The sequence below is a fragment of the Apium graveolens genome, chromosome 1 (genome assembly GCF_009905375.1).
Source record: "Apium graveolens cultivar Ventura chromosome 1, ASM990537v1, whole genome shotgun sequence".
Lineage (NCBI taxonomy): Eukaryota > Viridiplantae > Streptophyta > Magnoliopsida > Apiales > Apiaceae > Apium > Apium graveolens.
Window position 1 is genome coordinate 194,161,212 of NC_133647.1, and position 20,048 is coordinate 194,181,259.

Sequence of the window (20,048 nt, forward strand, 5' to 3'; positions counted from 1 at the left end):
TTCGACAAATAGCAACGAACAATGACGAACACATGAGTTGGATACAGCTGGCCGAAAAAGACTACGACAGGTACAATCAAATCATATGATATGATAATACAAGAACTGCACTGACAAACATAGGTTTGCTAATGCTGTGTCTCACATGAATTTTTACCTAGTTGGCGGTTGTCTTACATTGTTTGTCTATATTATTGGAGAGCTTCTCTTGCAGGACAGTGTCTGTATGCAATTGATGTTAAATTATGTGGAAAAAATGACAAAAATACCTCTCTTTTTAGAGTTTGTGACAAAAATATCTTTTTTGAAAATTTTGGCCAAAAATACCTCTCTAATACGCATTTCTAAGTTGGGTATCACTAATCCGCATTTAACAAATGGGTAATTTGTGTAAAAAATGTTTAATATATATATATATATATATATAAAGGAGATACGCATTCCGGAAATGCGTATCACCCTTTGACTTTTGGTGATACGCATTTCAGAAATGCGTGTCTTGTGTTTTGTTTTTTTCTTTTTCTTTTTATTTTTTTACCTAATACTCATTTCTTAAATGCGTATTAAAGTTACCCATTTCACAAATGTGTATTAGATGAATATTTTTGGCCATATACTTGAAAAAGTGGTATTCTTGTTAATTTTTTTTTAAAAAAATGTATTTTTGGCCATTGCCCAATTCTGTGATGCCATTAAAAAATTGTCTATCTAAAAATATTGTTGTAAAAATTAGATTATATTTGATAATTTTATTGAAAAGCACGTGGTTTGATGTAAAATTTGAAAAAAAGTAATGCAGTTGGCAAATGACTTATGGTGAAAGTTACGGGTGTGCATGGTGCGATTTGGTGCGGTTTTTAGCATTAACCGTAGCCAAACCAATACATGCGGTTCAGTTCGGTTAATTGCTATTAACCGCCACCAAACCATTTAAAACGGTTTTTCGGTTTCGGTTTTTATCGGGTTTTTTATATATTTTTTATTTGTACAATTTTTTGTTGGTAATGTGTTGGATAAAAAAATAACATTAAGTTAAATGATAATATTACATTAATCACCAAAGATTTGTCACTTTAGAATTCGTTAAATAAAATTGATATATTTCCTAAAGTTATTTTTTGAATGTCTAATCCATATTATCTTAAATAATAGATACAAAATATGATAAAAATATATGTTCACATCAATGAAAAAAGAGAGTATATATCAAAACATATGATAAAATTGATTATATACATATTAAAAAAATTATAATTTAAGAGTATTTACATATTAATCTTAATTAAGTTATGATAATATATAAATGTATATATACATAATATATATATATATATATATATAATAGCGGTGCGGTTAATTTCGGTTCAGTTTTGATTGAAAACCGGAACCGAAATCGCACTGCTAATTCGGTTTTTGTCGGTTCGGTTTTCTTCAGGTTTTTTATCGGTTTATTTTTTTTTGGTTTGATTTATCGATTTTTTTGGTTATTTTTTCGGTTTCGGTTTTTTCTGCTCACCCCTAATGAAACTAGCACTTCCCGTTTAGCTCAAAAACAACTATTTTTGAAAAACGTGCACATATTTTTTTTATCTTTAATACAAAAACAGTTTTTAAAATGAGTTTGTATGACATGTGCCCATTAACACATGTTAATTACCAAAACTTATAAATTTGGAGTGTTTTAATTGATATAGTTTTAGTGTGAATGCACAGTCCAAAATATTGTCTAATTAAAACAAGTCAAAATTATATAATTTTATTTATATTGTGTGCACACGACACTACGTAAAACCGAGATTTTCAAGAAAAAAGTGTGTTTATATTCTGTTTAAGTACCTTTATATTTTGTTTTTACTTAGTTATCTTTATGAATTTATTTAATTATTATTCATCTAAATATAATATGTTATTAAAATCAAATTAAAAATAAATCAGTGAATATAATGAGTTAACGGGTCTTAAACAAAAGTATCTTATATTAGGGAAATTGGCTTAAAATCAATATAGTTTCGGTATAGTGCTATAAAATAATAATAATAATAATACATGTTAAAAAATTGGGCTAAAAGAAAAGTAAACATTTATACAATTTTATTAAAATTTAATATAGTATTCATTAGGCGGTACAATGAGTTTATTGGTGTTTAATAAAATTAATGTATGTAAAGAGTTTGAACTAAAACAAACTAAAAACAATGAGTTAAGCTGGCTAAAATAAAACTAAAATATATTTGAGTTATGGTTTCAAATAAAAAGGATAAATCATTATTCAATTGGGCTATCCTTAATACGAATTTCAAAATCAATTTTTAATGATATTATTTGTTATAAAATTTATTAAAAATTAAAAAATAAATATGTATACAAAAATTAAAAAATTAAAACCTGACAAATTAATATTATAAATGCATATGCGGCGCATGAGATATAATTATGTTTTGGTTTTTTTTACGAAAAATCTAATTTGTTTCTAAAAATATTATACACAAAGATATGGTGCACATTTGTAGAAAGTAAATCGATATAAATTAATTGAAGCCACGTTGAATATGAAATTTAAATTTGGATCTTACGGATCGCTAGGGATGATAATTTGTACCGAACCGATAAATACCCGATCCGTACCGATCCGATCGGGTTTTACCGAACCCAAATATTTCGGGTTTGGATTCGGGTTCGGGTTATCAAATCCCAACCAATTTTGGGTCGGGTTTGGGTTTATGGCATACCGTTCCGAACCCGACCCGAAAACCCGAAACTCTTTCCGTTCCGACCCGAACCCTGTCCGAAACCCGTGTTAATATATAAATAATATTTTATATTTTAAAATTTGTAATATAATATATAATATAATATATTACTAATATTAGTATTGAAAAATTATACTTTTTACAAACTATTGTATTAAATTCGTTGAAATATGTTTTTAGCAACTATGTTCAATACAAGTATATTAAAGGTCAAGATTATTACATTATTTTATTAACAATTTTATTCATAGGGGTATAATCCGTTGTCTTCTCTGAACCCTCTAATTCAACTCCAAAAATTTAATTATCGTCGTATTTATGAGCACTTTGCTCAAATCCGATCATAGTAATTTTTCATTAGAGTTTGTACAAATTAAGATGTAATTTGATAATGATCTACAAATCCGAACACGAACTAAATTCGAACCGAACTCGATGGGTTCGGGTTTTTCCGGGTTCGGGTCCGGGTTTGATAAAAATAATCGAGTTCGGGTGTGATTTTTGATAAACCCGTTTCGACCGACCCGAGTGTGTACGAACAGCCCTTAAAATAAAGGTGATGCTGCAAAAACAAGATAAAACGGAATAGGAAAAGTTAGTTGGGCCGCTGGGCTTTTGGGCCCAGGTGCCCATTTCAAAAGTTTAAAAAAGAAGGGAAAGTGAGTGAGACAGTAGAGCAGAGCAGTGGAAGGGATATACAGAGTGAAACCAAAGCGAAACAAGCCTCTTACCACTAGGGTGTAATATTTTTGAATGAATTATTTCTTTGCATTCGGGAGTTACGAAACTATGTAAAGAAATTAGAGGGATTTGACATTTGTCTTTATTTGTTTATATTATTATTTCCATTAATTTGTTGTTATATTAGCATTTAGAAATAAGCCTAGTTGACATTTTGTGAATTAAATATTTACGCTCAAATGTTATGTTGCCAAATGTGAATAGGGCGGGCCAAGGATCTTGTCAAGGTTTGTAAGTTCATGTGTTGGGTGTGGGTCTGAGGCGAGTCTGACTACTCTTGATAACGGACTAAGGATAGTTACGCTGACTGAACCATTTTTGGTATATAGCAACTTTTATGTTTGCTTTTAATTGGTATTCCCTCTGCTCCGTCCCCTCGTTTTTTTATATTCCGGAGAGAGTGTCTCACAGACATTTTAAAGAAATGAGGGGACGGAGGGAGTATATATCTTGACATGCTTATATTTTAATTTTTTTTGTTGAATAGAGCCCTGTAGCATCTGTAGGGTTGTTGATCAACTCAGGTTCAATATACGAAAAACCCGAGGAATATGGTACAACCCTCATTCTCGAGCGATTGGCTTTTAAAAGCACGCAAAATCGTACATGTCTTCAAATGACTAAAGAAATTGAGAGAGTTGGAGGCTTTCAGACATCTTCTGCAACTCGAGAGCACATGAGCTACATTTATGTTGGTCTTAATCGTCACCTCCCTCATATGTTGGAATTGCTTGTTGACACTGTACGGAACCCGGTTTATGAGGAATCTGAGGTTAAGAATTAACTACTTGTGCTCTTTTATTTGGTAGTTTTGTACTATCAATATATAGTTTGTTATGTTCGTGGACAATGCTCTCTGTTTTTAATGCAATGCTACATCTACAGATCAAAAAATTGAAGGCGGAGATATTTCAAGCACCCCAAAATCCGGAACTCTTGTTACTAGATTTACTTCATTTGGCGGGATACCAAGGCCCATTAGCTAATCATATCATGTCCCCAGAATCCTCATTCCAAGGGTTAAATGCAACAACAGTTCAACAGTTTGTTGTTGTGAGTTAAAAAAACATTTATATTATGATTTCAATACAGTCTCATTTGTGGTTTGTCCCTTGTAATTGTTGTGCTATTTATAGTTGTCAGAGATTTGTTGATCTTTTAAGCTTCTTTATTTAGCTAATTTTAACTTTTCAGGAAAATTTCACTGCTCCCCGAATGGTCCTTGCTGCAACTGGGGTTGATCACGGGGAACTTGTAAGATATGCGAAACCTCTTCTATCTGATCTACCTAGTGTATCTCCACCTGAGGAACCAAAGTCCGTGTATGTTGGTGGTGATCGGCGCATAGAAGCTTATTCACAAGTAGGTTACGATGCTTGTGTGAATATTATACTCTACAAACATTTAGAATTTTGTATGATTGCTTATCTCTCTTCTTTCTTTAGCAGTCAACCTATATTGCTCTTGGATTTGAGTTTCCTGGGGGCTGGCTCAATCGAAGGATGCTCTGACCATTACGGTTTTGCAGGTGTTGGGATACAAACTTTTTTATTTCCTTATTATGGGTATTGTTATGTATCATATAGTTACTTTTAAACGAATTGATGATTCTGTATTATATGTGCAGACGATGATGGGTGGAGGCGGATCTTTAGCTGTTGGGGGCCTTGGAAATGAGAAGTACTCACAACTACGTATGCCATAAGCATTTTTTATTCAGCTCAATGGGTGTTTTACCTAGTGTTATATGTGTTAAATATATGATCCTATTGGGGTCTTCCTCTAATACCTTAAGGTTTTAGATGAGCTTGATAGGGTATAAGAGACCCGGGTAGACGTCAACCTGGACTAGAGGGAGGAAGGCTCAGCCGGCCTGCTAAGACCCCCCTCTCCCAGGCCAATCAAGCATAGGAGCCCAGGCCCGGGCCCGTCCTACTCCCCGGATCCGGATCCGCCTGCATACTCGGATCCGGATCAGGGCTAAAACCACAGTGAGGGAGGTCCCGTCAAGCACATGCACATCCCACAACCCGCCAAGCAAAGGTACGTGGGCACGTGACTATGACAGCTATCAACAACCAGCACACCAGACAAGCACGGCGCGTGTCAGATGCCGTTAGGGTACTCTGGAGGTGGTCCTCCCCTGGACACGCGCAAGCAATCCACCCAAGCCAGGCGTCCTCTGGTCCCAGCATCCAACGGCCCAGATTTAGAGGTAACTACCCCTAAACCCTACCTTGGGGCTATATATACCCCCAAGACTGAAGGGTTTAGGGGTTGGAAAATATTTTTACTCTTGCACTCACACACTCTCATACACTCAAAAACACACAGCAGCCATCAAATATAAACACACATACACAACAGCCTCTAAGTTACAAAAACATATATACCTTCGTCTTCTCCAAAGCCTGTTCTTACTCTCACACCGGAGGCGCCGTGGGAGCCAAACCCCCCTTCCGGTGTTGTTTTGCAGGTGCCCAACCTGCAGCTACACCTCTCTCACGCGCACAAGGTCCAGGAACGCCGACGACGGAGCCGCCCGCTCACCGGAGTTATCATTTGGCGCTAGAAGGAGGGGCGAACATCCTTGGGTCTCGGTGCCCCTGGATTCATCTCCATCAGCAAACTCTTGAGAGAGTCCGCTTCCAAACCTGTAAGAACATAAACAACCAAGCCCTTTCTTGAATATGAGTTTTCATTTTAGCCACGTTTATATGAGCTTGTTGACTTGGGCCTCGATTGTGTGAGACCGCCCTTGTTTGTTAAGTTTTAGTTGTTTAGGGTTTGATAATTTTTGTAATCTTGAAGCCTGGGGTTTGATAGTCTTGGTGATTTTAAAACCCAGAACTGTTTTAGCTTGCATATTTTCTTTTGGGTTAAAGAGCCTGCTATTCTTGTTTAGTATCATTCTTAGCAAAACCCAGAAAAGTTTGCTTGCTGTTATTCTGGAAATTTTTTGTAATCTTCAAAAAAGCAACCCCAGATCCACATTTGTAGCCTCAAATCTTGGTCAGTTGTTTGCACAATTGTGGTAATGGCAAGAGCAGGAAAAAGTACAGCTGGTAGGCCCTCCGCCAGTACCCACATTCAGGATCAAGAACCCTCTCAAGCCCAATAACCTAGAGACAGAGAGACCTTCCAGGAGCAACCACTGACGCAGCATACCCCGGTAAGGGATGCCAGAAATGTCATAGAGCTCAATCAGTACAAGTACACCAATGTTCCAGTTGCAGAGGAGCATATGGCTAACTTAACAAGCCACGAACTTGTTGAAGCAATCAGACTCTACAGAGATGAACAAGCCCGGGCTCAGATGGAATTTGAGCAAGATGATGAGCAAGAAGAGTCCGGGGACTCTCAGTAATCCAGGAGATCTGTCTTCGACCGAATTGGGTCCAAGGCAAAGAAGAATCAGAATGAGCCTAGCAAAAAGGAGACAGAGGCAACCAGAAAGAAAAAGCTAGAAGAAATGAGAGAAAAGATAAGAAAGGAAGAAGAGGAAAAGCTGGAGCAAAAAATTCAGAAAAGAATGCAACTGGAGGAGGAGAGGCTCCTAGCTAAAGCAAGAGGCAAAAGAACTCGGAGGGACCCTACCCCCGAACTTATTTCTGATGACGAAGAGGAGGGTCAGAAAGATCTCAAGGACATGATTTACGAGCTCCAGAGAAAAATGGAGAAAGAATCCGGGGTGGAAGTTGGGGAGACCCTCACGCCCTTCAGTCACTCCCTAGAAGCCATCCCTCGACAGAAAAATCTCAAACATTACAACTTTGACTCTTTCGACGGACTGGGGGATCCGGAAGAGCACCTCAACTACTTTGAACAGATAGCTCAGATATACTATTACAATGACTTGACGAAATCCAGATTCTTCGCCTCGACCCTCAAAGGGGGGGCTCAAAGATGGTTCAGCAGAATCCCGTCAAGAAGCATCCACTCCTGGAAAGAATTCAGAGGAGCCTTCCTTAGAAGATTCAGAGCCAATAAAACACATGAAATGCACATGTGCCACCTGGAGACAATCCGCCAATATGATAACGAAGCACTCTCAGCCTATATGCGGAGGTTCCAGGAAGCCATCAACAAAGTCTCGAATCTCGATGAAAGGGAGGCTCTAAGCATATTTCGAAGAAACCTGGATCCAGAACACAATGAGAGGTATATTGTGGAGTTGATAAACAAAGAGCCCCAAAGCCTGGCCGCGGCTTATTCAATGGCAGCCCGGTTCATAAAGGAAACAGATGTTCTCCAGGCGATGAGAATGACTCGGAATGGAGGGAACAGGAACAAATCTTCTGATGACCGACCGAAAGGGGGTTACCATCAGGAGAAAAAGTTCAAACAAAGCAACCAAACCCAGCAAACAAATGTGGTACAAAACACCCCAATTTTCCAAAGATTGGGTCCTAAAACAGAATCCAAAAGTGATCCCGGTCCCCCTAGGCAGCAAAGGGAGCCTAGGCAAGAGCCAGAGTGGACACAACTAAACAGGACCCGGGAAGAGATACTGAAGGAGATCAAGGGAAAGCCATTCTACTATCCTCCAAAGCCAATGCAGACTCTCCCAGAGAGCAGGCCTTACAACAGGCAGTGCGACTACCATGAAACTCATGGACACAAGACTGCGAACTGTCTCTCTCTAAAATACTTCATTGAAGATCAAGTCAAGAAAGGCAACCTGAATCAATACATCTCAAGGGAGAAAAATCAGAGAGAAGAAAGGCCAAGAAAGGGTAAAAATGTGGTAAATGTGGTCCTGGGAGGCTCACACTCTCCCCCTAGGAGCCCGGGCTCAGGGGATGAGGTATTCTCAATCCAATCCTACCCGGAGATGATGATCTCATTCAGCAGCAAGGATTATGAAGGAGTCAACCCGAATCACAATGAAGCCTTGGTTGTAACACTTGATATCTTTGACAACGAAGTAAGAAGGATGTTGATCGATAATGGATCCTCAGTAAACATACTCTTCAAGCATACTGTGGACAGGATGAAGCTTGGGAGCGTACGCTCCAATGAATGCCAAGAGGACCCTCTATATGGGTTCGGGAACAACTTGGTCCCGATCCAAGGAACTTTATACTTACCAGTAATGTTCGGATCGGCCCCAAACCAAGTCACCCATGTGATTAAGTTCTACGTGATCAATACTCCCTCATCTTACAACGGCATAATTGGGCGCTCAGCCTTGACCAGGATCCAAGCAATCACCTCCATATCACATTTGAAAATCAAGTTCCCAACCCCAACCGGGGTAGGAGAAATCAAGGGAGACTATGAGGTAGCTGAAAGATGTTATAGCCAGGCTCTGGTAATGGCTGAGACCCATCAAGACAACAAGAGAAAGGCTGTCGTGCTCCGGAAACAGCAAAGTATTAAGAAACATCGCCAACAATCAAGGGATGATGGGAGAAAAGAAGTCCAGGTCATAGAGACCCTCTCAGACCCAAAAGCGACCAAACAAGGCTCAGAAGAGCAAAAAAGCAACCAAGTCACAAAGGGGATTGAATTGGGCCTAGCCATTGACCAAACCAACCCTACTGTGCAAGCAACAAACCCAGAAAGGACTCAAGAAAGAGAAAATAAAGAGATGACAGCCCAGGCTCAGATTTATATGAAAAAGAACACAGAGGCTCGGATCCAAAAGATGGTATCAGATACGGATCAATCCAAGATAGAGGCCGCTGTTGAAACAGAAACAATTCTGATCAGCAAAAGCGATCCTTTAAAAAAGATAAAGATAGGATCCGGGCTCGAGGCTAATTTCAAAAAAGACCTGGTTTCACTACTCAAGGGGTACTCTGATATATTCGCTTGGACCCCAAAAGAAATGCCCAGGTTGGATGAATCCATAGCAATGCATAGCTTGGACGTCAACCCAGAGAGGAAGCCAGTCAAGCAAAAGAGAATAAATTTCGCCCCGGAGAGGCAGAAAGCAATCGATGAAGAAATTGAGAAACTACTAAAAGCTGGAATAATATGCGAAGTCAAGTACCCAGAATGGCTGGCAAATGTAGTAATGGTGAAAAAACCAAACGGAAAGTGGAGAATGTGTATCGATTACACAGACTTGAACAGTGCATGCCCAAAAGACCCCTACCCTTTGCCAAATATTGATCAATTGATCGATGCAACCTCTGGGCATGTGATGCTAAGTTTCATGGACGCCTACTCGGGGTACAACCAGATCAAGATGAATCCCAGAGACATTCTAAAGACAGCCTTCATCACCCACAGGGCGGTCTATGCCTATGTAATGCTGCCGTTCGGATTGACTAATGCGGGAACAACATATCAAAGGGCAATGAATAAAATATTCAAGGACCAGATTGGAAGGAACCTGGAATCCTATGTGGACGATATGATTGCAAAATCCACAAGCGTCCCCGGGCACATAGGAGACCTGAGAGAATGCTTCGACAACTTGAGAAAATACTCACTCAGGCTCAATCCAGAAAAATGCACATTTGGAGTAGGGGCAGGAAAATTCCTTGGATTCATGATAAGCAACCGAGGAATTGAAGCCAACCCAGAAAAGATAAAGGCAATTCATGAGATGAAGGCTCCCAGAACACAAAAAGATGTGCAGAAGCTAGCAGGATCGCTAGCAGCACTCAGAAGATTCATCTCCAAGCTAGCTGAGAGATGCCTACCCTTCTTTGACCTATTAAAAGGAGCAACCAATAAGAGAGAAGTTAATTGGAGCCCAGAATGCCAAAGCGCATTCGAAGAAATCAAAAGGTACCTTTCTCAACCCCCTGTGTTAACAAAAGCTCAACCCGGGGAACCCCTATCCCTTTACCTGTCAGCAGGGGCTCTGGCAGTTGGAGCAGCCTTGATCAGGGAAGAGAATGGCAAACAGCAACCAGTTTATTATGTGAGCCAAGTGCTAAAAGATGCAGAAACCCGGTACCCGAGGCTAGAAAAGTTTGCTTACGCCTTAGTCACAGCATCCAGGAAACTCAGACACTACTTCCAGGGAAGGGAGATACGAGTTGTAACAAATCAACCTTTAAGAAAAATAATACACAAGCCAGATGTCTCAGGGAGATTGGTAAATTGGGCAGTTGAGCTAAGTCAGTTCAATTTAAGTTTCATTCCTAGAACAGCAATCAAAGCCCAGGCTCTAGCCGATTTCATCATAGAATGCAATTTTCCAGAAGAAGAGCCCGTGCCCATGAGCATTGACCCTGAGAGAAACACAGATCAAGAGACAGAAGCCTGGGCTCTCAAAGTTGATGGTTCTTCAACAAATGAAAGATCAGGAGCCGGACTCATCCTAAAGAGCCCAGAAGGGTTCACAATCCAAACAGCAATCTCCTTCGCATTCCCAGCAACAAACAACCAGGCAGAGTACGAGGCCTTGATTGCAGGATTGAAGTTAGTAAGAACACTCAGGATCCAGAATCTCAAAATCTACAGCGACTCCCAGATCGTCGTAAAGCAAACAAATGGCGAGTACATAGCCAAGGATCCAGTTCTAGCCAATTACCAGGCTCTGGTCCAAAGCTACCTGGCCTCCATACCAAAAGTCCAAGTCATCCAAATCAGCAGAGAGGAGAATTCAGAAGCTGATTCATTATCTAAACTTGTTCAAAATTCATCAGACCTGGATTGCTCCGTCTACTTCGAAGAATTGCAGAAGCCAAGCACAGAATCTGAGGAAGTCATGGAAATAGAAAACACCCCGAATTGGATGACTCCATTCATTAACTACTTGGAGAAGGGAGAGCTCCCGGAGGATAAAGGGAAGGCTCAAAGGTTAAAGGCAAAAGCTTCGAAATTCTTCATGGAAGAGGGAATACTCTATCGCCGGACCTTTTCCTCCCCAATTCTCAAGTGCATAGGCCCATGAGAGGCACAATACTGCCTTATGGAAGTTCACGAAGGAATATGCGGGGACCACATGTCCGCAAAAGCACTAGCTCACAAAATCATAAGGCAGGGGTACTACTGGCCTACCATCCACCAGGATTCGATAGACTTTGTGAAAAAATGCAAGGAATGCCAACTCTTCAGCAATGTGACACGGATGAGCCCAGTCCTACCCTCCTCAGTCTTGTCACCAATCCCATTTGCTGTATGGGGAATTGATATCATGGGACCCTTTCCCAGAGCCAGAGGAGACCTCAGGTACTTACTAGTCTCAATTGACTATATGACAAAATGGGTAGAGGCAAAGGCAATGAGAACAATAAACCAACAAGACTGCATCAAGTTCATGGACAACATATTGATGAGGTTCGGGATCCCGAGAGTACTTGTCTCAGATAATGGTCCACAGTTCGTCGGTTCAGAATTTGAATCCTACCTTCAAGAAAGGGGCATCCGACACAAGAAGTCTTCTGTAGCCTACCCTCAAGGAAATGGTCAAGTTGAGGTAACTAATCGAATACTTCTCAGGGGGATAGAGAAGAGACCCAGGGAAAGCAAAACCAAATGGCCAGAAGAATTGCCTAATGTACTTTGGGCATACAGAACAAGCCCCAGAACAAGCACATGAGAAACCCCCTTCAAGCTGGCTTATGGAACTGAAGCAATGCTACCAATTGAAGTAGGATCCCCCTCCCATCGAGCAATCAACTTTGATGAGATAGCAAATGAGGAGGGGCTCAGAACGAATATTGAGCTAATCGACGAAGTCCGAGACCAGGCAGTGGCAAGAATGGAAAAATATAAGCAGAAAACAAGAGAGCACTTCAGCAAGAAGTCCCGGGTCAAAAACTTTCAAGTTGGAGACCTGGTCCTTCGAGACACGGAAGCTTCAGACCCCACAAACACTGGAAAACTAATGCCAAAGTGGGAAGGCCCATACAAAGTCAAGGAAGTTCTAAGGCCAGGAACATACAAGCTCATGAACATGGATGACTCTGAAGTACCAAATACATGGCATGGACTCAGGCTCAGAAAATTCTACCAGTAGAAAAGCAACCAAAAGCAACCAGAACTTGTAGCCTATGGCAAGCAACCAATCTATGATCCGATATTTTGTATGAAAAAATTTGCAAATCAATGAAAAGAATTTTCCCTTCTCAGAAAGTTATTTTAAATTACCAGTTATGGATGCAAATAACAACCCGGGTACCTTCTCGCACCCGGGTTAGAAGCAAAAAACCAAAGCAACCACTATTTGCTTAGAAAAATTCTAAGTAGATGGAGCAATCACCAATCCGGGTTAGACATACCCGGATTGAAAGCAAATTTAAATTCAAAAAAAAAATTAATTAACAACCCGGATTAGCATTCAAATCCGGGCTACAAACAACCATCATGTACAATTTTTCAAGTACATAAAGCAAAAAAGCAAACATCAACCCGGGTGGTTCATATACCCGGATTGAAAGCAAATTTAAAAGCAAAAAACAACCCGGATTATAATTCAAATCCAGGTTGCAAACAACCATTATGTACTTCAATTTTCAAAGTACATAAAGCAAAAAACCAAACATCAACCCGGGTGGTTCATATACCCGGATTGAAAGCAAATTTAAAAGCAAAAAAACAACACGGATTAACATTCAAATCCAGGTTGCAAACAACCATCATGTACATATATTTCTCAAGTACATAAAGCAAAAAATAATACTTCAACCCAGGTGGGTATCATACCCGGATCGAAAACAATTTCAACAGCAAATCCGGATACACCTTCATACCCGGATCAATCCGGATATAAAGCCCATCCGGATCGGGGGGCATTGCCACAACCTGAACCAGGATCATTTGCGCAATAGCCAGGATCCAGATTGCTCATAAAAATAAAAACAACAGATGAAAGAAAAGCAAATATTTTCTACGATGGAAGAAAGGTTCAAAGCAGGATCCGGATCGCCATCGACCCGGAACAAATCCAAATATTACATATTGTTCAAATCAAAGTACGAAATCAAGAAATCCTAGAAACGAAATTACATGGGCAGGGCCCGAGAAGCTTTGCAAAGCTGGTCCGGATCTAGAGGAAGCTGGGGCTCGGCCCATCATAAGGTTCCGGTTCTCCTTGACCCTGCTCAACCGCAGCCTTTGCAGCAAGGAACTCTTGAATAAAGCTTTCCCAGGAAGCTAAGGGGTCAGTCTTTATATGGCGCTCGGCAACAATCCAGGACCTGCGCACCTCGGGAACCCCGTCCTGAGCAACCTCGAAGTCATAAATATCGCTAGCCTTAAACTCAGCAATGATAGCCTCCTTATTCAGATTCTCTTTAGCAGCAAGCTCGGCCTTGAGCCTCTCAACTTCCTGGGCCAGCCCCTCAGCCCGGGTTTCGGAGTTCTTCAACTTCTCATTCAACCCGGCCTCCACCACCCGGAACCCCTCCCGGGCCTCCTCCAGCTCACCCCTCAGGGAATCAGAAAGCATCTTCTCAGCCTTAGTCCGATTGTTAGCCTCCTTGAGCTCAGTGAAGGCAACGTCGGAGCAGATGGACATCGCACTCCCAAGCTGAGAAACAAAAAAAAGAAGAATATTATTACAAGGGAAAAGTGGATTGGGGGGCATAATCCGGAACTACGGGCTTAAAAATTCAGAAGTTACCTGCCCCCATTGGCCTGTGACCCTCTTCAAGGCAGCAGCCATGTTGTAGCCCTCAACCTCCTCCCAATCTTCCTCTGAGGGGATACTGGACATGAACCCGGCCAGATCGATAAGGCTCTTTGTCCCTACCCGGATAGGAGCCCCATCCGGTCCCTTCCCCTCCGAATCGCATACGACCCGGTCAGCAACAACAGTTTTTCCGCGGGGAGGCTTTCCCGGGGCGGACTTCCTCTTCTTCGAAGGAGGTTCCTCTTCAGAGATTTCTTGAACGTCCGGGTCCTTGGCCAAGGGCACATTGACCGGATCAGACACATTCCGGGGGGCAGAAGATTCGGCACCACCCTCAGCATCCGCAGATCCGGATCCGGTACCAGGGGCCCCCTTTGTTGTCTTGTACGCCAGTCCCAACGAGTTAAAAGCTGCTGCATAAGCTGAAGAAGACATTATGGCCCGAGATGCAGGGTTGTAATGCGGCAAACCTGAAAAATTGAAAAGAGAAACTATCAGCACAGGATCGATAAAAATGCAAAGACTACCAAATCCGGAAATAGAATAATGCAGTAAGCCCGGACCATGTCAAGACGTTTTATGCAAATCAGCTACAAGTGAAAAACAAAAGGTATGTTGATCCGGACCAAAGATTACAAGTTACAAGCAAAAGAAAGGTAATCCGGTTCTCCAAGCTTGGATGGAGACCCGGATCAAAAAAAAACATTTTAAAAAATAACTTACAGCCAAGTTGGAACATGAGTTTATGGTTCATAAACGTATCCCGGGTTGGCTGGAACCCGAGACTACCACAAAATTTCCTAACTTGGTCTAAAGCCTCCCCCTCTAAGATCTCTGGGTTGAATTTCGTCTTAACCTCCCCAGTCGTGAAATAAGGAAGATACTCCAAATCGTAACCCTTCAACATCAGTATCTCCCCATTCCAATGCTTCAAAGAGGTCTGATGCATAACTGGTTTGGACCTACCCGGACCGAATCCGCACTCTGCTGCCCGGAACCTCAGCTCTTAGAAAGGTTTCTGGCTTGACCTAGAAAGGTAAAAAATCTGGTGGAATAACTTGAAGGTAGGAAGGAGCCCGGACTTGTTACAGCAAGCTATGAACCAGGTCATAGACTTGATCCCATTCGGAGTTATCTGCATAGGAGAAATCCTGTAGACATACTTACAAAGGTGCTTCAGAAAAATGTGCCACCTGGGGCTCCACCCGGACCTTAGATGCTCCAGCCAAACCGGAACAAAACCATCCGCAGGACGATGGAAGATCCTCTCATACGGTTCGGGCCACCTCCAAGCAATATCACTGGTTAATTGAAAAGCAGCCCGGATCGCCTTGTCCATATCACCCGGGTCAGCCTCAGCATGAAAATCCTTCAGCTGGTAATGATCCCGGTTGATCCCAAAGGAAGCAAAAGCTGCTTCCAGAGCACCTTGGTCATAAATACCCGGGTGCCCATCCTCGTGCCTCTCATATCTGACCCGGGTATAATAAATGCTATCCTCGAACCCGGGTGGCTTTCTCACGAAATGGTACTTAATATCAGACCGGCGGCCCTCTGGCGTAAAAATAACAGAGTTTTCTGGAAGCCTCTTGAACCGGAAGCTCGTAATTGTTCCCACGGACCCAGACCCCTTTTTAACCATCTCGCCCTGGATCTGTTCTCTACCAGACGAATCCGGATCACTCTCTTCCTCAGAAAAGTTTGGATAGCAATTATATACTTTCCTAGCTCGCTCCTTGGTCCGGACCATATACCTATTAAATTGAAGGTCAGTTAATCTGTGCTCTACATATTTTATTCGTCTTACTAAGTGGTCCGGATCAGGTACATTATGTTAATTTAATCATAACCTAATGACCCGGACCACCAATGCAAGTCCAACCCGGAAAAACATCAACGATCTGGATCATGTTAACTACAAACCACAAAAGCAAAACCCCCATAGGCCCGGATCTTGGTGGCAAATACCCAGATCCGGACCCATAGCAACAAAAAACCTAAAACAAAACCCATATACCCGGATCAAAAGAACCCAAAAACAGCTAAAAACCCCAAGTCATACAATCCTACCATAAACCTCCCCCAAACCCGGATCCTGTACCCTCTACCCGGATCAAAATCAAAACCCTAACCCACAAACAGCGACTTCGAGAATCAAAAAGCAAAAAATGCACAGCAAACATATACATACATGTATTTCCCTCAAGAACACGAAGAACAGCCACAGAGAAAAAATATACTAAACCCAGAAAAATCTAACCCAAAACCCAATTTTTCGAGCAAAAACATCGCCAAAAAACCCAAACACCTACAGATCCAAGCAAAATAAACAACAAAACAAAACAAACTACAAAGGCCGATTTGAATTTTCAATTCGCGAATAGGAGATGAAACTCGAGCATGCAACAATCTAAAGAAATATCACGAGAAACCAAAAAAGTAAAAGCAAGAAGAAAAAGGCTTACAGATTTGTCGAACACAAGTGCAAGCAGAATGGCGATGAAAAACCCAAAGAAATTCCAAGACGTCGAAGAACTCCGAGGGAATTAAAAGAAGGCGAAGAGACTTTTTGTTTTTGGGTGAGAATAAAAAATGAAATGGAACACTGGAGGCAGCCTTTTATAGGCCCAGGAAAGAGTAACTCCCCTGCCACGTGGCATCCAAGCACTGGTTCAACCAACAGTTACAAAAAAAAATATATACACATTAAACCACATTTAAAACCCATAATCATTATGGGCCGAGTTTCTAGGAAATAACTGCCCAAAAATTCAAATTTGTGGGAGGGAATAAACTGAAAGACGTTACAACTCGACTTTTCAAATTCCACTACTCACTACCCGGATCAAGAGCCCTGATCCGGATCATCTTCATCCAGATACAGATTTGGAAGCAAAAAACACCCAGATCCAATCCGGGTACTTTTTCTAAAGCAACCACTCTACCTCAATCCGGATTGGTATCCACCACACCAGATCCGGATTGGGGGGCAACCAGGAGCGGAAATTTTTCTGGAGCAGCTATTCTACCTTAATCCGGATTGATATCCACCATCCCAGATCCGGATTGGGGGGCAACCAGGAGCCGAAATTTTTCAAAAGCAGCAACCATCCTACCTTAATCCGGATTGGCTTCTACCATACCAGATCCGGATTGGGGGGCAACCAGGAGCGGAAATTTTTCTAAGGCATCAATCATTATACCTTAATCCGGATTGGCACATACTACACCAGATCCGGATTGGAGGACAACCAGGAGCGGAAATTTCTCCCAAGGCAACCATGTAACCCAAATCTACTCCCTCATCCAGAAAATCTGCATAAGGGAGTGGGGGGCAAATGATAGGGTATAAGAGACCCGGGTAGACGTCAACCTGGACTAGAGGGAGGAAGGCTCAGCCGGCCTGCTAAGACCCCCCTATCCCAGGCCAATCAAGCATAGGAGCCCAGGCCCGGGCCCGTCCTACTCCCCGGATCCGGATCCGCCTGCATACCCGGATCCGGATCAGGGCTAAAACCACAGTGAGGGAGGTCCCATCAAGCACATGCACATCCCACAACCCGCCAAGCAAAGGTACGTGGGCACGTGACTATGACAGCTATCAACAACCAGCACACCAGACAAGCACGGCGCGTGTCAGATGCCGTTAGGGTACTCTGGAGGTGGTCCTCCCCTGGACACGCGTAAGCAATCCACCCAAGCCAGGCGTCCTCTGGTCCCAGCATCCAACGGCCCATATTTAGAGGTAACTACCCCTAAACCCTACCTTGGGGCTATATATACCCCCAAGACTGAAGGGTTTAGGGGTTGAAAAATATTTTTTACTCTTGCACTCACACACTCTCATACACTCAAAAACACACAGCAGCCATCAAATATAAACACCCATACACAGCAGCCTCTAAGTCACAAAAACATATATACCTTCGTCTTCTCCAAAGCCTGTTCTTACTCTCACACCGGAGGCGCCGTGGGAGCCAAACCCCCCTTCCGGTGTTGTTTTGTAGGTGCCCAACCTGCAGCTACACCTCTCTCACGCGCACAAGGTCCAGGAACGCCGACGACGGAGCCGCCCGCTCACCGGAGTTATCATAACTTATAATCTTACAAATTAGTATTTGTTTCCGTAAATTTTCGGGACAAGCGAGAATCGAAACTAAATTCTGAGACAACATAGATAAAATTCATGACCATTTGAGCTATTCAACTGTGATAATATATTAAGCAACTGTAATTTATATTTTTTACTATATGGTGAAGACTTTTAAGAGTATGTGTGAAAAATCAAAGCCTTATTTATTTATGAACTTAGGAGTATCACCGAAACAACTTGGCAGGGGAAACAATTGTTTCCATAATGGATGAGAAGCAAAGAACCTCTATATATATTGCCCAAGGCCAAGCTCTTCATGTGTTATTACAGAACAAAGACCTCTAAAATCCTCCTACGTATTATCAAACACAATGGTGACATGTATTTTTGTAGTTGCATGTTTGTTTTTGGCTACAATTTCAAGTTGTGTGGCCTTGGATTACACTGTTGGGGACTCTGATGGTTGGGGATTAGGTGTTGATTTACCAACCTGGAAAGCAGGCAAGGGCTTCCTTGTTGGCGACAATCTCGGTAGGTTTTACTTCGTTTATCGAATCTTTATCGTATGATCTTTGATATACGGTAGATTTTACTTCGTTTATCGAATCTTTTTTGTATGATCTTTGTTTCATAAAATTCATTAATCTGCTTTTTCCCGAAAAACTGTAGTATTTAAATACATTATATGATCTTTGTCACGTAAAAATTTTTACCCTGTTTTTTCCTGAAAAATTGTAGTATTTAAATATGTTGTATATACTGGCCGAAGATTGGTTATATGATCTTTGCCACACATAAAATTCGTCAGTTATGTAATGTATAATTCATTAACTAGTGTTTTTCTCCTCGAAAAATTGTATATAATTCATTAACTAGTGTTTATTTTCGGAAAATTGTAGTATTCAAATATGTTCTTGGACATACCTTGGCTGAAGTGAATGCAGACGACTATACTTTATGCACAGCAGGAAGCTCAAATAGCACATACAATTCAGGCTATACTGTGATCCCCTTAACAACACCAGGCGAGCATTTTTTCATCTGTACCGTAACCAATCACTGCGCTGCTGGTATGAAACTCCGCATTATAGTTTGGGAATCAGCCACCACCAGTCCTCCTGGTACTAGTCTTCCTACACCACCCGGGGGATCAACCGCCACCACGCCTCCTGGTACTAGTCTTCCTACACCACCTGCAGGAGGTTCAACTGTACCGCAGATTGTATATAGTGATGCTCCAGTAACACCGCTATCTTATGGCGTATTAGCTCTACTGTTCCTATTACTATAGATCAAGATCAGGCAATGATAACATCAGACTGTAGACTAGAGTGTTTATCGAGTTTTATTATGTATCAATGAGGCAGTATCTTTTTCCCTATCTTCTAATTATTTAGTTATCTACCAAGAACATTCCGTTTTACACAAATTTATATCAGAACTTGTAGTTTTCCATTAGTTTTTTACTACTTAACAAGTGTAATCTGGTATCAAAGACCTGCTATAGCATCTTTCACTTCTTTTACAGACCTTCTCATGTTTCAACTAGTCTTTATTATTTAACAGATTTTCTTTCAAGTTACGACTAAGTTCCCAAAATCAGCCGTGACTAAGTTCCCAGAATCAGCCTTGAGAAAGGTTAGCTCCAACTCTGTAATCAGTTCATTGTAATGCATAGGACAAACTTGTTTTAATTGTTTTATTTATTTAATTGTTTGATTGTTTTGTTTTATAATAAACATTGTAATCAGTTCATTGTAATGCATAGGACTTAGTCATTTGGTTGTTTAGAGTTTTCACGAGTGTGGGAGTAGTGGAGTCAAAATAGGAATATAGTTGTTGGTTTTTAGCATTCATTCAATTGTAGTCAGGCTATATATAATTTACATGTACTAGCTTTAATGTATGGGATAAGATCCATCAT

The 20,048-nt window shown here is 41.4% G+C and overlaps 2 protein-coding genes across 2 annotated transcripts; both read left to right on the forward strand.

Annotated features, from left to right (window-relative positions):
- Positions 1 to 32: 32 nt before the first annotated feature.
- Positions 33 to 4,911, forward strand: LOC141714545 (mitochondrial-processing peptidase subunit alpha-like). The gene is made up of 6 exons (XM_074518060.1): positions 33 to 70; positions 124 to 220; positions 3,979 to 4,263; positions 4,377 to 4,544; positions 4,686 to 4,853; positions 4,900 to 4,911. The coding sequence occupies exons 1-6, from the start codon at positions 33 to 35 to the stop codon at positions 4,909 to 4,911; spliced, it is 768 nt and encodes a 255-aa protein (XP_074374161.1).
- Positions 4,912 to 18,495: 13,584 nt separating this feature from the next.
- LOC141714551 (mavicyanin-like) lies at positions 18,496 to 19,415 on the forward strand. Its single transcript, XM_074518066.1, has 2 exons — positions 18,496 to 18,655; positions 19,024 to 19,415. The coding sequence occupies exons 1-2, from the start codon at positions 18,496 to 18,498 to the stop codon at positions 19,413 to 19,415; spliced, it is 552 nt and encodes a 183-aa protein (XP_074374167.1).
- The last annotated feature ends 633 nt before the right edge of the window (positions 19,416 to 20,048 follow it).

Coding starts and splice junctions, on each gene's coding strand:
- LOC141714551 (XM_074518066.1), top strand. CDS start 18,496: ATGGTGACATGTATTTTTGTAGTTGCATGTTTGTTTTTGGCTACAATT. Junction 18,656..19,023: donor CCTTGTTGGCGACAATCTCG/GTAGGTTTTACT, acceptor GGAAAATTGTAG/TATTCAAATATGTTCTTGGA.
- LOC141714545 (XM_074518060.1), top strand. CDS start 33: ATGAGTTGGATACAGCTGGCCGAAAAAGACTACGACAG. Junction 4,264..4,376: donor CGGTTTATGAGGAATCTGAG/GTTAAGAATTAA, acceptor CTACATCTACAG/ATCAAAAAATTGAAGGCGGA. Junction 4,545..4,685: donor CAGTTCAACAGTTTGTTGTT/GTGAGTTAAAAA, acceptor TTAACTTTTCAG/GAAAATTTCACTGCTCCCCG.